General features: G+C 48.7%; 1 protein-coding gene across 2 annotated transcripts; it reads right to left on the bottom strand.

Moving 5' to 3' along the window:
- Positions 1-989: 989 nt before the first annotated feature.
- On the bottom strand, positions 990-11,031 carry LOC118279489 (mucin-2). 2 transcript variants are annotated; one of them, XM_050702674.1, is made up of 11 exons: positions 10,695-11,031; positions 10,350-10,484; positions 8,720-8,774; positions 6,852-6,982; positions 6,619-6,769; positions 5,964-6,525; positions 4,642-4,980; positions 4,220-4,552; positions 3,550-3,709; positions 3,405-3,465; positions 990-3,338 (listed from the first exon to the last, which is right to left on the bottom strand). In XM_050702674.1, the coding sequence occupies exons 1-11, from the start codon at positions 10,910-10,912 to the stop codon at positions 1,923-1,925; spliced, it is 3,561 nt and encodes a 1,186-aa protein (XP_050558631.1). In that variant the 5' UTR covers positions 10,913-11,031; the 3' UTR covers positions 990-1,922. The 2 variants fall into 2 exon arrangements, with proteins under 2 accessions (XP_050558631.1, XP_050558632.1); XM_050702675.1 differs by having other exon boundaries at positions 3,550-3,706.
- Between the last annotated feature and the right edge of the window lie 5,076 nt (positions 11,032-16,107).

Here is a 16,107-nt window from a genome sequence, read left to right as displayed (position 1 = left end):
AGCGGATGGGCGTCACTATAAATGTAGTCCTGGGCGCCTACTCTAATTCAACGAACGAACGAACAAACTTCGCAGATTCCATACTACAATTCTATTTATTGCGAACTTTCGTGAACAAAAATGAACGAATTAAATGAATATACGTAAATAGGTTTTGATATGAAATTAAAAATAAAACGTTATTTTAGATAATTCTATTAGTAAATCAATCAAACCTATGACCGAAAATTAAAAGAAACTTCGGATTCGAGAAAGGGAGTAGGCCCCCTGAATAATAATTATAATACTCATCTCCATGTTCGGACGATACTGGGTGATGTCAAGCGCGCCATCTGTTACTCGTTCCTCGAACTAACACATGACGGATGAGGCAACAATGTCGCCGGTCGCCACCCTCCGGGGCACCGCATGTATTTATCTAATCTAATTAAAATAATGAGACCATCTTCATGAAAATATACACGAGCAGCATAGAGCAACATAAATTCATTTTTGTTTCATTTTTTACACACACATAATTATTTAATAACTAAATTAAATTAAATACGCTTCACACAAAGATAAACAATAACCATGGGGCCTACTCCGGTTCTCGAATCCGAAGTTTCGTTTCATTTTCGGCCATAGGTTTTATTGATTTACTAATAAAATTACTCAAAATAAAGTTATATTTTTTATTTCAAATCAAAACCTATTTATTTATCTTCATATAATTCGTTCATTTTCGTTCACAAAGGATCGTAATAAATGGAATTGTAGTACGAAATTTGCGAAGTTTCGTAGGAAACTTCGTTTTTCGTTGAATTAGAGTAGACCCCCTGATGGCGCACTGAATGTAACCCGGCGTCCGTACACGATGTGTGTAGTATATTCATGCTAGCAGTAGTGTCGCCACTGTGTCGCGGTACATCCAGTGTCTGTACATTCTATTTCATTGTTAGGTTTCAAGTTGTACAGCATGCAGAGGTATAAATAATAAAACACTCAAGTACAGTAAAGTTCTTTATTCCATAATTATTAAATTATCACTCGTTATATTAAATAATTAATTAGTAAATCTTATTTATTGTGTCTAACAGCAATTGACTCGATTCATTACCAGCGGTGGGTATCACGCGACGGCGACACGAGCGCGGGGACAGTTCCGTGGAGAGTTATTGCTTTGTTTATGTTACGATGTCACCCGGCGCCGCCTGCGTCGCGTGTATGTGTGTTGTGTGTGTTATCTATGAACACACGTCGTGATAGCGCGCAGTACACAGTACTGCTGCACTCCATTTTACTACTGACAGCAGTTTACTATACTTTTTTTTTTGAGGGGGAAAATCATTCAATGACTTCTCCTGCCTTGGGCGAGGCGAGAGGGAGTGTCAGACTCTTACTGACTAAAAACCACCCCATTCCTTCTCCTGCTTTTCGAGCCGGAGCCCCGGTAAACCGCTAGGTAGTCCGCAGCTCCGGATCAGAGATTACTATACTTATACTATATTGCGATACATGTCTAATGAAACCTTTGGATCCAACATACTACAACATAATCATTTACTTACACAACCGTCCTGTACAAACATTGCCATACATTCCGCAAGTATCGCACGTACGTCAGCGCGCAGTCACTCACAGTACATTTATACTGACTTATAGTATACTAGCTACTGCCGCGTTCCCGTGGGATAAAAAATATCCTTTAACCCAAGTCAGCTCATACCCTGTCTGTATACCAAATTTCATCAAAATCCGTTCAGTAGTTTCAGCGTGATTGACCGACAAATATCCAAACAAACAAACTTTCACATTTATAATATTATAGTGTGATTCATTAATGTTACATTATAACAATATTGTAGTGTGAGAGAGAGTGTGTGTGTGTGTGTGTGTGTTTGTGTGTGTGTGTGTGTGTGTGTGTGTGTGTGTGTGTGAGACTAGTCTGAGTCTGAGATCTCGATGCAGTCGCCGTGTCGCAGCGTGTTCGTGTTGGGGGCGGGGGCCGGGGCGGGGGCGGGGGCGGGGGCGGGGGCGGGGGCGTACACGTTGTTAATGGTGTTCTGGATGACCACCACGACGGGGGCCGGTTGGCCGGGGGCCAGCAGCGGGGCCAGAGCCTGCAGCGGGGTCATAGGAGCTGACGGGGTCTCCGGTAGTAGCGGGGTCATAGCCGGTCGCGGGGCACCAGGCAGTAGTGGGGACGCGGTCGGTAACGGGGCAACAGGCAGTATTGAGGCACTGGCCGGTAGCGGGGCACCGGCCGGTAGCGGGGCCTCAGCTGGTAACAGGGCCCTGATTGTTAACTGGCTCTCGGTCGGTAATGGGGCCCCGGTCGGCAGTGAGCCCCGAGTCGGTAGCGGGATCAAGTCCGGTATTTTGGGCGGCGCTGGGACCGGAGTCGCTGACGCCGTGGTGGGGGGCGGCGGGGGGGGCTTGACGTTGGTGGGGGTGTTGATGTGGAAGTACTTCGCGGTGGCCGCCTTCTGCCGCTGCCACTCGTCGTACCCGGCCAGACGAGTCACGTCGCCGGGCGGCGCCTTCTGTACTGCGACCCCCGCCTGCAGCGGAGCGGTCCCCGCGCGTGGCTTGCCGCGGCGGGTGGAGTTCTTTGGCTTCGGTGTGTCCGGCGCAGTGTTGCTGCAGGCCGGCGTAGTGTCCAGTACGATGGACGCCGGCGCAGTATTGGGCGTCATCGGGCCCAGCACTGAGATCCCGACAGTAGCAGTCGACTTAATCAGCGTCGCGTTGCGGCGCACTGGCGTACCTACCCTGTTTACTGAGTTACTACTGGGCGGCGGCGCACTTTTAACATTAAACCGCGTGAATTTTTGATTCGTTGGCGTACGTGTACTCAGCGCTGGCGTTCCTTCACCTTTGCCCGCTGTGCTACTGCTGGGCGCTGACGTACCTTCATTGTTGTTCAGCGGACTGGTACTGCACACTGGCGTACTTTTGTCAGTTTCTGTAATATTAGATATTGTACTGTTGGTACGTTTACTTCGAGCAGTCGCTGGCGCAGTTGCAGTGGCCGTAGTCATGGGCTCAGGTTTTATAATGTTACTGTCCCGGGACACTGGTGTACTTGCACTACACTCCGGAGTATCGTTACTTGGCGTACTTTCATGTTTGAGCTGCATACATGTCCTGCTCTCTGGCGTACTTGTACCGGCCGCGAGTGGTTCCGTGGTGTCTGTACGACTACTGGTACTGCACGGTGTACTGAGGCCGGTGGGTGGCGGGTTGTTGGTTCGGTGCCTGGGTTTGCTCTTCCTGTCGGATGTACCCGCGGCCGCGCGGGACGACGGCGGCGGTCTCTCGGTATCGGAGCGGGATCTCGGTATCGACGTCACTGTCTGCAAGTACACAATATTATTCATTCAAATACAGGCAACTAGTGTGTGTGTGTGTGTGTGACTGACCTCGGGCAGTAGTGCGGCGAAGGTGGCGTACAGCTGACACAGGCGGCGCCGCGCGGCACGCCTGTACACACGGACACGTACATTAATACATTACAACGTACGTACATACATACATGTTACTACACCGGCGGGTACACTGCCTCACCTGTGCTCGGCCGCGGTGTCGGCTGCCGATGACATCGTCGCTGACGTTGACGTCGGTGCCGATGTTGCATGGGGCGGCGACGTCGGTGCAGCGGGTATGTCACACCCGGCCTCACCACGCCGCCGCTTGGACGCGGGCTCCGCGTTGTCGTCCGACTCTACTGAGACAGAAACACAACTAGATAACTACTAATGTCACACACACAAACATAATCTTATTCAAAAGTGACATGTGTGGGTGTGTGTGTGTGTGTGTGTTCACGTGACGTCATTTGCCGAATGCATGCATCCTTCACGAACAATACGCGCCTACAAATGACGAATGCTTGCAGCTTGCCTACACACAATGAGAACTGTCCCCGCACCGGACAGTAGCGTACTGTCGAGTGATAGTACCGCGAGTAGAAGACATTATCGTCAATATTTCCTGTCTCTTTTCCATGAGTTAGTAGTCGGCAAACAAACAGATTTCTTGAAGGTTTGAACGTCGCAGCGGTAATACAGTATACACATGGTGTAAGTCATGCAATTATATTCTGACTGACTGACGGACTAACGACTGTCGGGACGTTTCAAAAGTGTTAATAATTTGGTTTAAATAAATTGTAACAATGTTTACATGTACTTTGTATGGATGAATTAATAAATGACAGTTTTGAGACATGCCATACCTGGATGTGCGGGCGGAGAGACGCGCATGGGGCGCACCGCGGCCATGGGGGCGCTGCGCCCCCCGCCTGCGCCCCCCACGCCCCCGCCACTCACTGGCAGCTCTACGCGCCGCCAGCCGCGCTCTACACCCTGGTCAGAGCTGGATCCCGCTGCGGGCTTGGAACTGGATCCCGCTGCGGGCTTGGAATTGGATCCCGCTGCGGGCTTGGAATTGGATCCCGGTGCGGGCTTGGAACTGGATCCCGCCGCGGGCCGAGCGCTGGGTCCCAGTACGAGCCGGTCCAGCGGCAGGCGCTGCAGCTGCACGCGCGCGTCCATCAGCAGCTTGGGGTCTGCAACACGCGCGCACTGTGTGAGCCTCGTACCCCCCGCACCCCCCACTTCCACCCCCGCCCCCTCCGCCAACGCCCCCAGTACTCACCAATCCCCCCGCCCGCGTCCTCCGCCGCGAGCCGCGTGACGTCACTCTCCGCCAGGTCCTCCTCGAACTTTATGAAGTCTCGCACGCTGCGCGCCGGCTCCACTTTAACCTCGACTTTATTCTCTAGCGCATTAGGTTCACAATCGTCGTCGTCGTCGTCGTCGTCGCTCTCGTAGTATATCTCGGTGTGCATCGCGCTCGGGTCCAGTGACTGCAGCAAGTGTAAGGTGCTCGAGTGCTCCGTCTCGCTCGCACCCGTCTGTGACGGCCATACGCGCTCTCCCTCTACACTAGTCGCTTCTTCTTCATACGTGTCTTGTGGCTCCTGTTTGATGCAATCTGTGAAACAAGCGGCGACTCGTCAGCGCGAGGGCAAGCTATGGGAGTAGTACAGCGCGACACTCACACAGGACACACAGCGCGGCACTCACACAGGACACACAAGACATACAGCGCGGCACTCACACAGGACATACAGCGCGGCACTCACACAGGACACACAGGACATACAGCGCGGTACTCACACAGGACACACAGGACATACAGCGCGGTACTCACACAGGACACACAGGTCATACAGCGCGGTACTCACACAGGACATACAGCGCGGCACTCACACAGGACATACAGCGCGGCACTCACACAGGACATACAGCGCGGCACTCACACAGGACACACAGCGCGGCACTCACACAGGACATACAGCGCGGCACTCACACAGGACATACAGCGCGGCACTCACACAGGACATACAGCGCGGCACTCACACAGGACACACAGGACATACAGCGCGGCACTCACACAGGACATACAGCGCGGCACTCACACAGGACATACAGCGCGGCACTCACACAGGACATACAGCGCGGCACTCACACAGGACATACAGCGCGGCACTCACACAGGACATACAGCGCGGCACTCACACAGGACACACAGCGCGGCACTCACACAGGACATACAGCGCGGCACTCACACAGGACATACAGCGCGGCACTCACACAGGACATACAGCGCGGCACTCACACAGGACATACAGCGCGGCACTCACACAGGACATACAGCGCGGCACTCACACAGGACATACAGCGCGGCACTCACACAGGACATACAGCGCGGCACTCACACAGGACATACAGCGCGGCACTCACACAGGACATACAGCGCGGCACTCACACAGGACATACAGCGCGGCACTCACACAGGACATACAGCGGCACTCACACAGGACATACAGCGCGGCACTCACACAGGACATACAGCGCGGCACTCACACAGGACATACAGCGCGGCACTCACACAGGACACACAGCGGCACTCACCTGGCGGGGAGGACTCCAGCTGGAATTCTATTTTCACTGCGTTGTCGAGCTGCGCTGACGTAGTAGCGTCCACTGGCAGGGCATTGCCGTCCACTGGATCGCCTGGCGGTACCTCGTCCGGCGGGCGGTCGCCGGGCGGCGGCAGGTCGTCCAGCCCCGGGTCGGCCGGCAGTGGGCCCGACACTGCCTCGTCCGGCAGCGGGCGCGGCAGCTTGAGCACGTCCCCGTCCAGCACGAGCTGCCTCCAGGCGCGCGGCGGCGCGCGGAGCACGTGCGGGTGCTGGCGCGCGACGGCGCGGTGCAGGTGGCTGCGCGCGCCCGCCTCGCGCGCCTGCAGCTTCAGCTCGTGCCAGCGCCGCTGCAGCACGATGACGGAGGCCGTGCGGCCGGTGGCGCGGTACCCGGCGTACACGCGCGACCAGCGCAGCTCCAGCTCGGCCCCGCGCAGCCCCCGCCCCGTCGCCTTCACCCCCGGCTTGCCCCCCACCTCGGCGCCGTGTCTCCGCACCAGGCGACACAGCGTGCCCAGCGCGCGGTACTCCTCGTCGCACCACTCGCTCGCCTGCACCACATCACACACTGTGTCACATGTACATTGTAGAGACCTAGTCGGCCGCGATACAGCGTTATACAAGTAACTGTATGGGGTACGCACGGGGGGCAGCAGTCTGTGTCCGTCGACGTCGGTGTGTAGCAGCACGAGGTCCGCCAGGCGCGCCGCGAAGGGGGGCGGCTCCACCCCCGCCCAGTCCCCGCGCCGCCCCGCCGCCCGCACCTGCAGCAGCGCCGCGCGCTGGGCGCCCACCCTGCGGGCACACACTGTAGTACTACAGCTACACGACACGACACTACACGACACTACAGTATACGACAGTGTACTACACTCACCAGGCGGCGTGCAGCGTGCCCACGTTGACGCCGATGCGCAGGTCGCGCAGCACGCGGCGGTACAGCTGCGAGGAACACAGCGAGCTCCCCGCGCGCGCCCCCGCCACCAGCGCGCCCAGCACGTGCGCCGCCTGTACACACACACACTGTACACACACACTGTACACACACACACTGTACACACACACACACTGTACACACACACACTGTACACACACACACTGTACACACACACACACACACACTGTACACACACACACACTGTACACACACACACACTGTACACACACACTCACTGTACACACACACACACACACTGTACACACACACTGTACACACACACACTGTACACACACACACACACTGTACACACACACACACACTGTACACACACACACACACACACTGTACACACACACACACTGTACACACACACACACACACACTGTACACACACACACACACACTGTACACACACTGTACACACACACACACACACTGTACACACACACACTGTACACACACACACACACTGTACACACACACACACACTGTACACACACACTGTACACACACTGTACACACACACACTGTACACACACACACACTGTACACACACACACACACTGTACACACACACACACACACTGTACACACACACACACTGTACACACACACACACTGTACACACACACACACACTGTACACACACACACACACACACTGTACACACACACACACTGTACACACACACACACACACACTGTACACACACACACACTGTACACACACACACACACACACATTACACACACACACACATTACACACACACACACACACACACATTACACACACACACACACTGTACACACACACACACACACTGTACACACACACACTGTACACACACACACTGTACACACACACACTGTACACACACACTGTACACACACACACTGTACACACACACTGTACACACACACACTGTATACACACACACACACTGTACACACACACACACACACACACTGTACACACACACACTGTACACACACACACACACACTGTACACACACACACACACACTGTACACACACACACTGTACACACACACACTGTACACACACACACACACTGTACACACACACACAGCGAGCTCCCCGCGCGCGCCCCCGCCACCAGCGCGCCCAGCACGTGCGCCGCCTGTACACACACACACACTGTACACACACACACTGTACACACACACACTGTACACACACACACACTGTACACACACACACACACACTGTACACACACACACACTGTACACACACACACAGCGAGCTCCCCGCGCGCGCCCCCGCCACCAGCGCGCCCAGCACGTGCGCCGCCTGTACACACACACACTGTACACACACACACACACTGTACACACACACACTGTACACACACACACACTGTACACACACACACTGTACACACACACACACTGTACACACACACACAGCGAGCTCCCCGCGCGCGCCCCCGCCACCAGCGCGCCCAGCACGTGCGCCGCCTGCACACACACACACACTGTACACACACACACACTGTACACACACACACAGCGAGCTCCCCGCCACACACACACACACACACTGTACACACACACACACTGTACACACACACACACTGTACACACACACTCACTGTACACACACACACAGCGAGCTCCCCGCCACACACACACACACACACTGCACACACACACTCACTGTACACACACACACTGTACACACACACACAGCGAGCTCCCCGCCACACACACCCACACACACACTAGTACACTCACACACACTCACTGTACACACACACACACAGACACACACTAGTAGACTCACCGCGGTGTACGACGCCCCGTGCCTCGGCTGCGAGTTGTCCGCCTGCGGCGCCCTGCTGCAGTGTAATGTATGCGATGTACACAATGTAAGCACGGACAATATCAAACACTAAATGTAACAATATAACTATGGTTAAAAAACCGACTTTAAAAACTATAGACTAAAAAACTAAAATCCAAAAAATAACTATTGTTCATAGTACTGCCTAGCCCTGTCTTTATGAGTTTGATGGGGCAACTGATCAATTACAAAATAAATGGCTAATTATCGAACCAGCAAACCAGGGCACAATGACTAGTTGTTTTATTTTGAATCCTATTACTGTTTACGCTATATCATTTATTGCTAAGCTCGACAATAAACACAAGTCCTGAAATACTTTATGGTGTTTAAACATTAAACACTAAAACTAATAATTTTGCTTTTTACATTAACTAATATAATAGGTACATGGTTTAGATCAATACCACATCTAACTAATTACACATAAATATAAATCTGGTCTGCTTACTACCTAGTACATAGTATGTAGTACCCTCGCACAATGCCAACGTCAATCCATCTGTATGTATATTTTGAAAGGATTTTCTTTTGATCTTCTAACAATTGCGGAGGTCTACCTTCCATCATCAGCTCATCCACATGAAATGATGATCATTAGTTGGAAGCAAATGGTTTGATAGCTTTATGAAATTGTCAGAATAACAATAAGAACTTGTAATTAGTGGGTCCCCTTGATATCCCTGGGATCTTCTCAACAGAGGCTCACCAACTTGAAGGTGGCAACAGTACCAACTTGAGATATACCCTACCAAACAAAAACAACAATCAGAAATGGTTAAGTAATTGATGTACAAATCTACCATTTATGGTGAAAATTACATCATTCCAGTACTTATAATGCTAATAAAATAAAAACTACTAAACCAATCAAAATATTTTTTTATTTAATGTGGGGTGTTCCACATCTAACAAAAATAAGAATCACTCAAATCGATCCATATACCTTGCTGTTGTTGTTGTACATAGAGAAAAAGCAAGGAAAACATTTATATTTCTGTGTCAGTACTAATAGTTATAGACCATACAATAACCCCGCATGTGGTACAATGTCGGTAAAGTATATTATAATATGTAATATGGAGCTAGTTATGGCAATTATTTGTCTGTGAACTGGTCTCGGAGCACTGTGTATTCTAGCAACTGTCCTGTAATATAGTTTAACTATAAAATAATTCATGGTTACACAAAATTATCCAAGTTCATTGTTTGAGCAGTATGGCATGACTTCTCTCCTAGTAGTTGTGGAAGTAATTTACAAAGAGTCTGACATTGTGTGCACTCAATTATTTAATTTGTTATTGAGTATTGTCATAGCCACACTTTATCTAACTTTATTTTTCTAAATAATAGTACCATTACAACGTAATATGGGTCAGTGGGTCGATGTAAGGGCGGAGTATCAATGTACCATTCTACACAACTAGTGCTCTGCTAACTGTGAACAACATCCCGTGTCAATGTACTTGTGATGTATGTACAGGCTCGGAGTCTGTATGTGAGCCACATTTCTAGGACTGTTTGCTTGCAATACAAACTATTATATTTAAGGTTACAGAGGATGGCATACCTCCTCGCTGCGGAGCTGTCCTCAGGGAAGATGGAGGGAGCGTAGTCCACGTCGCCGGGGTCCAGCGACGGAGCGCCCGACACGAAGTGCTCCGCGCACACCACGCTCTGCGGGAACTTCTGCCACCACCGACCACTACACACACACACACACATTAATGCCACTGTTCTCTTAGCTCCGTAGTACGATGGTCATTCAATACGAGTGGAGAGACATGCCGAGGCCGCAACTTGAGGGGCAGACTTTGATAACTCATCAGCAGCTACACGGGACGTCGGTATCGAACCCACAGAGCGCGCAGCCCGCGCTCCCCGGCAGTGCATGTATCACATGTATGAGACGTACTTGACGGCGCGGATCGCCTTCAGCCACCGGTCCGCCCGCTCCGTGTCCTCCTCGGCGTCGGGGATGGCGTGGAACGTGAGGTCGCTGTTGGTCTGTGTGTTGGTGCACAACACCACGCAGCAACTCTGCGCGCGCTGCTCCGACTCGCTCTCCTCGGGCAGCTTTAAATGACGGAGCCGTTTCCTACTGAATTTAAGCATTGCTTTCGATTTCTTCATGATTGTGGTCTATAAACCTAACGTTAGTTTACTTCAGATGTTATTACACCAAAACATAGCAATGTTATTATTTAATCCCATTCTCTGTCAGACTGCCGAGCGTTGCTGCTGACACTGACAGTGACATGACACTGACATCGTTTGGTGTTGCCAGTCTAGCAAAATTACATTCCTTACGGAAGGAAAATGAAACCACCTCTACAACTTACTAATTAGTTTAATGTTACTAACACAAATACGCAATACTTGCTGGCCAGATACAATTTTACCAATAAAGATACGATCCCAAAGAATATATGCGCCGGTCGCGGTGCGATCTCCAGCGGAAGTGGGCGACAGTGTCGCTTATCTTATCCTGTAACAAAAGATGCATCTGAACAGTAGTTATTTCGTCTTAACATTCGTAGTTAAGACTGAAAAGTCGCAGTTGCGACTGAATAGTCGCAGTTGCGACTGAAAAGTCGTAGCTGCAATTAAACAGTCGTTGCGTATCAATAAAAGTTGTATATGAACAGTAGTTATTTCGTCTAAACATTCGTAGTTAAGACTGAAAAGTCAAAGTTGCGACTGAACAGTCGCAGTTGCGACTACACAGTCGCAGTTGCGACTGAAAAGTCGTAGTTGCGATTGAACAGTCGTTGAATATCAACAAAAGTTGCATCTGAACAGTAGTTATTTCGTCTAAACATTCGTAGTTAAGACTGAAAAGTCAAAGTTGCGACTGAACAGTCGCAGTTGCGACTACACAGTCGCAGTTGCGACTGAAAAGTCGTAGTTGCGATTGAACAGTCGTTGCATATCAACAAAAGTTGCATCTGAACAGTAGTTATTTCGTCCAAACATTCGTAGTTAAGTCTTAAAAGTCAAAGTTGCGACTAGACAGTCGCAGTTGCGACTAAAAAGTCGTAGCTGCGATTGAACAGTCGTTGCATGTCAACAAAAGTTGCATCTGAACAGTAGTTATTTCGTCTAAACATTCGTAGTTAAGACTGAAAAGTCAAAGTTGCGACTAAACAGTCGCAGTTGCGACTAAACAGTCGCAGTTGCGACTAGACAGTCGCAGTTGGGAACGAAAAGTCGTCGCTGCGATTGACCAGTAGTTGCATATCAACAAAAGTTGCATCTGAACAGTAGTTATTTCGTCTAAACATTCGTAGTTAAGACTGAAAAGTCAAAGTTGCGACTACACAGTCGCAGTTGCGACTACACAGTCGCAGTTGCGACTGAAAAGTCGTAGTTGCGATTGAACAGTCGTTGAATATCAACAAAAGTTGCATCTGAACAGTAGTTATTTCGTCTAAACAGTCGCAGTTGCGACTACACAGTCAAAGTTGCGATTGAAAAGTCAAAGTTGCGACTGAACAGTCGCAGTTGCGACTACACAGTCGCAGTTGCGACTGAAAAGTCGTAGTTGCGACTGAACAGTCGTTGAATATCAACAAAAGTTGCATCTGAACAGTAGTTATTTCGTCTAAACATTCGAAGTTGCGACTGAACAGTCGCAGTTGCGACTACACAGTCGCAGTTGCGACTACACAGTCACAATTGCGACTAAAAAGTCGTAGCTGCGATTGAACAGTCGTTGCATATCAACAAATGTTGCAACTGAACAGTAATTATTTCGTGCAAACATTCGTAGTTAAGACTGAAAAGTCAAAGTTGCGACTGCACAGTCGCAGTTGCGACTACACAGTCGCAGTCGCGACTAAAAAGTCGTAGGTGCGATTGAACAGTCGTTGCATATCAACAAATGTTGCAACTGAACAGTAGCAGTTGCGACTAGACAGTCGCAGTGGCGACTAGACAGTCGCAGTTAAATAAATAAATAATAAATTTTATTTCGTTAACATCTTAAACTTACACAAAATATAAGCATTACATAGAGGCCTCCATTTAAGTAAAATAAATACCTGTGCTAGGAGGTTGCGACTATACAGTCGCAGTTGCGACTAAATAGACGTAGCTGCGATTGAACAGTCGTTGCATGTCAACAAAAGTTGCATCTGAACAGTAGTTATTTCGTCTAAACATTCGTAGTTAAGTCTGAAAAGTCAAAGTTGCGACTGTCTAGTCGCAGTTGCGACTAAAAAGTCGTAGCTGCGATTGAACAGTCGTTGCATATCAACAAAGTTGCGACTAGACAGTCGCAGTTGCGACTATACAGTCGCAGTTGCGACTAGACAGTCGCAGTTGCGACTAAAAAGTCGTAGCTGCGATTGAACAGTCGTTGCATATCAACAAAAGTTGCATCTGAACAGTAGTTATTTCGTCTAAACATTCGTAGTTAAGTCTGAAAAGTCAAAGTTGCGACTAAACAGTCGCAGTTGCGACTAAAAAGTCGTAGCTGCAATTAAACAGTCATTGCATATCAACAAAGTTGCGACTATACAGTCGCAGTTGCGACTATACAGTCGCAGTTGCGACTATACAGTCGCAGTTGCGACTAGACAGTCGCAGTTGCGACTAAAAAGTCGTAGCTGCGATTGAACAGTCGTTGCATGTCAACAAAAGTTGCATCTGAACAGTAGTTATTTCGTCTAAACATTCGTAGTTAAGTCTGAAAAGTCAAAGTTGCGACTAGACAGTCGCAGTTGCGACTAAAAAGTCGTAGCTGCGATTGAACAGTCGTTGCATGTCAACAAAAGTTGCATCTGAACAGTAGTTATTTCGTCTAAACATTCGTAGTTAAGTCTGAAAAGTCAAAGTTGCGACTGAAAAGTCAAAGTTGCGACTGAACAGTTGCAGTTGCGACTACACTGTCGCAGTTGCGACTAAAAAGTCGTAGCTGCGATTGAACAGTCGTTGCATGTCAACAAAAGTTGCATCTGAACAATAGTTATTTCGTCTAAACATTCGAAGTTAGGTCTTAAAAGTCAAAGTTGCGACTGAACGGTCGCAGTTGCGACTACACAGTCGCAGTCACGACTAAAAAGTCGCAGGTGCGATTGAACAGTCGTTGCATATCAACAAATGTTGCAACTGAACAGCAGTTATTTCGTCCAAACATTCGTAGTTAAGACTGAAAAGTCAAAGTTGCGACTGAACAGTCGCAGTTGCGACTACACAGTCGCAGTTGCAACTAAAAAGCCGTAGCTGCGATTGAACAGTCGTTGCATGTCAACAAAAGTTGCATCTGAACAGGAGTTATTGCATCTAAACATTCGTAGTTAAGTTTGAAAAGTCACAGTTGCGACTACACAGTCGCAATTGCGACTAAAAAGTCGTAGCTGCGATTGAACAGTCGTTGCATATCAACAAATGTTGCAACTGAACAGTAATTATTTCGTGCAAACATTCGTAGTTAAGACTAAAAAGTCAAAGTTGCGACTGAACAGTCGCAGTCGCGACTAAAAAGTCGTAGGTGCGATTGAACAGTCGTTGCATATCAACAAAAATAGCATCTGAACAGTAGTTATTTCGTCCAAACATTCGTAGTTAAATCTGAAAAGTCAAAGTTGCGACTACACAGTCGCAGTTGCGACTAAAAAGTCGTAGCTGCGATTGAACAGTCGTTGCATGTCAACAAAAGTTGCATCTGAACAATAGTTATTTCGTCTAAACATTCGAAGTTAGGTCTTAAAAGTCAAAGTTGCGACTGAACAGTCGCAGTTGCGACTACACAGTCGCAGTTGCGACTAGACAGTCGCAGTTGGGACTAAAAAGTCGTAGCTGTGATTGAACAGTCGTTGCATATCAACAAAATTGCATCTGAACAGTAGTTATTTCGTCTAAACATTCGTAGTTAGGTCTGAAAAGTCAAAGTTGCGACTGAACAGTCGCAGTTGCGACTACAAAGTCGCAGTTGCGACTAAAAAGTCGTAACTGCGATTGAAAAGTCGTTGCATATCAACAAAATTGCATCTGAACAGTAGTTATTTCGTCTAAACATTCGTAGTTAGGTCTGAAAAGTCAAAGTTGCGACTGAACAGTCGCAGTTGCGACTACACAGTCACAGTTGCGACTAAACAGTCGGAGCTGCGATTGAACAGTCGTTGCATATCAAAAAAGGTGGATTTGAACAGTAGTTATTTCGTCTAAACATTCGTAGTTAAGTCTGAAAAGTCAAAGCCGCGACTGAACAGTCGCGGTTGTGACAAAAAAGTCGGAGCTGCGATTGAACTGTCGTTGCATATCAACAAAAGTTGAATCTGAACAGTAGTTATTTCGTCTAAAATTTCGTAGTTAAGACTGAAAAGTCAAAGTTGCGACTGAACAGCCGCAGTTGCGACTAAAAAGTCGTAACTGCGATTGAACAGTCGTTGCATATCAACAAAAGTTGCATCTGAACAGTAGTTATTGCATATAAACATTCGTAGTTAAGTCTGAAAAGTCAAAGTTGCGACTAGACAGTCGCAGTTGCGACTAAAAAGTCGTAGCTGCGATTGAACAGTCGTTGCACGTCAACAAAAGTTGCATCTGAACAGTAGTTATTGCGTCTAAACATTCGTAGTTAAGTCTGAAAAGTCAAAGTTGCGACTGTCTAGTCGCAGTTGCGACTATACAGTCGCAGTTGCGACGTTACAGTCGCAGTTGCGACTAGACCGTCGCAGTTGCGACTACACAGTCGCAGTTGCGTCAGAAAAATCGTAGCTGCGTTTGAACAGTCGTTGCATATCAACAAAAGTTGCATCTGAACAGAAGTGATTTCGTCTAAACATTCGAAGTTAGGTCTTAAAAGTCAAAGTTGCGACTGAACAGTCGCAGTTGCGACTGAACAGTCGCAGTTGCGACTACACAGTCGCAGTTGCGACTAAAAAGTCGTAGCTGCGATTGAACAGTCGTTGCATGTCAACAAATGTTGCAACTGAACAGTAATTATTTCGTGCAAACATTCGTAGTTAAGACTGAAAAGTCAAAGTTGCGACTGAACAGTCGCAGATGCGACTACACAGTCGCAGTTGCGACTACACAGTCGTAGCTGCGATTGAACAGTCGTTGCATATCAACAAAAGTTGCATCTGAACAGCAGTTATTTCGTCTTAAACACTCGTAGTTAAGACTGAAAAGTCAAAGTTGCGACTGAAAAGTCGGAGCTGCGACTACACAATCGCAGTTGCGACTAAAAAGTCGTAACTGCGATTGAACAGTCGTTGCATATCAACGAATGTTGCATCTGATCAGTAGTTATTTCGTCTAAACATTCGTAGTTAAGACTGAAAAGTCATAGTTGCGACTACACAGTCGCAGTTCCGACT

This window comes from Spodoptera frugiperda, chromosome 22 (assembly GCF_023101765.2).
Source record: "Spodoptera frugiperda isolate SF20-4 chromosome 22, AGI-APGP_CSIRO_Sfru_2.0, whole genome shotgun sequence".
NCBI lineage: Eukaryota > Metazoa > Arthropoda > Insecta > Lepidoptera > Noctuidae > Spodoptera > Spodoptera frugiperda.
The sequence above is the reverse complement of the archived record's forward strand: the minus strand, read 5'-3'. Positions and strand labels throughout refer to the sequence as shown.

Bases quoted from the DNA above. Each gene is read 5' to 3' on its own strand.
- LOC118279489 (XM_050702674.1), bottom strand. From the start codon at position 10,912: ATGAAGAAATCGAAAGCAATGCTTAAATTCAGTAGGAAACGGCTCCGT. The intron at 6,526-6,618 runs GTGCGTACCCCA...GATGTGGTGCAG, and splicing joins GACACAGACTGCTGCCCCCC to GCGAGCGAGTGGTGCGACGA. The intron at 3,339-3,404 runs GTCAGTCACACA...GTGTACTTGCAG, and splicing joins TCGCCGCACTACTGCCCGAG to ACAGTGACGTCGATACCGAG.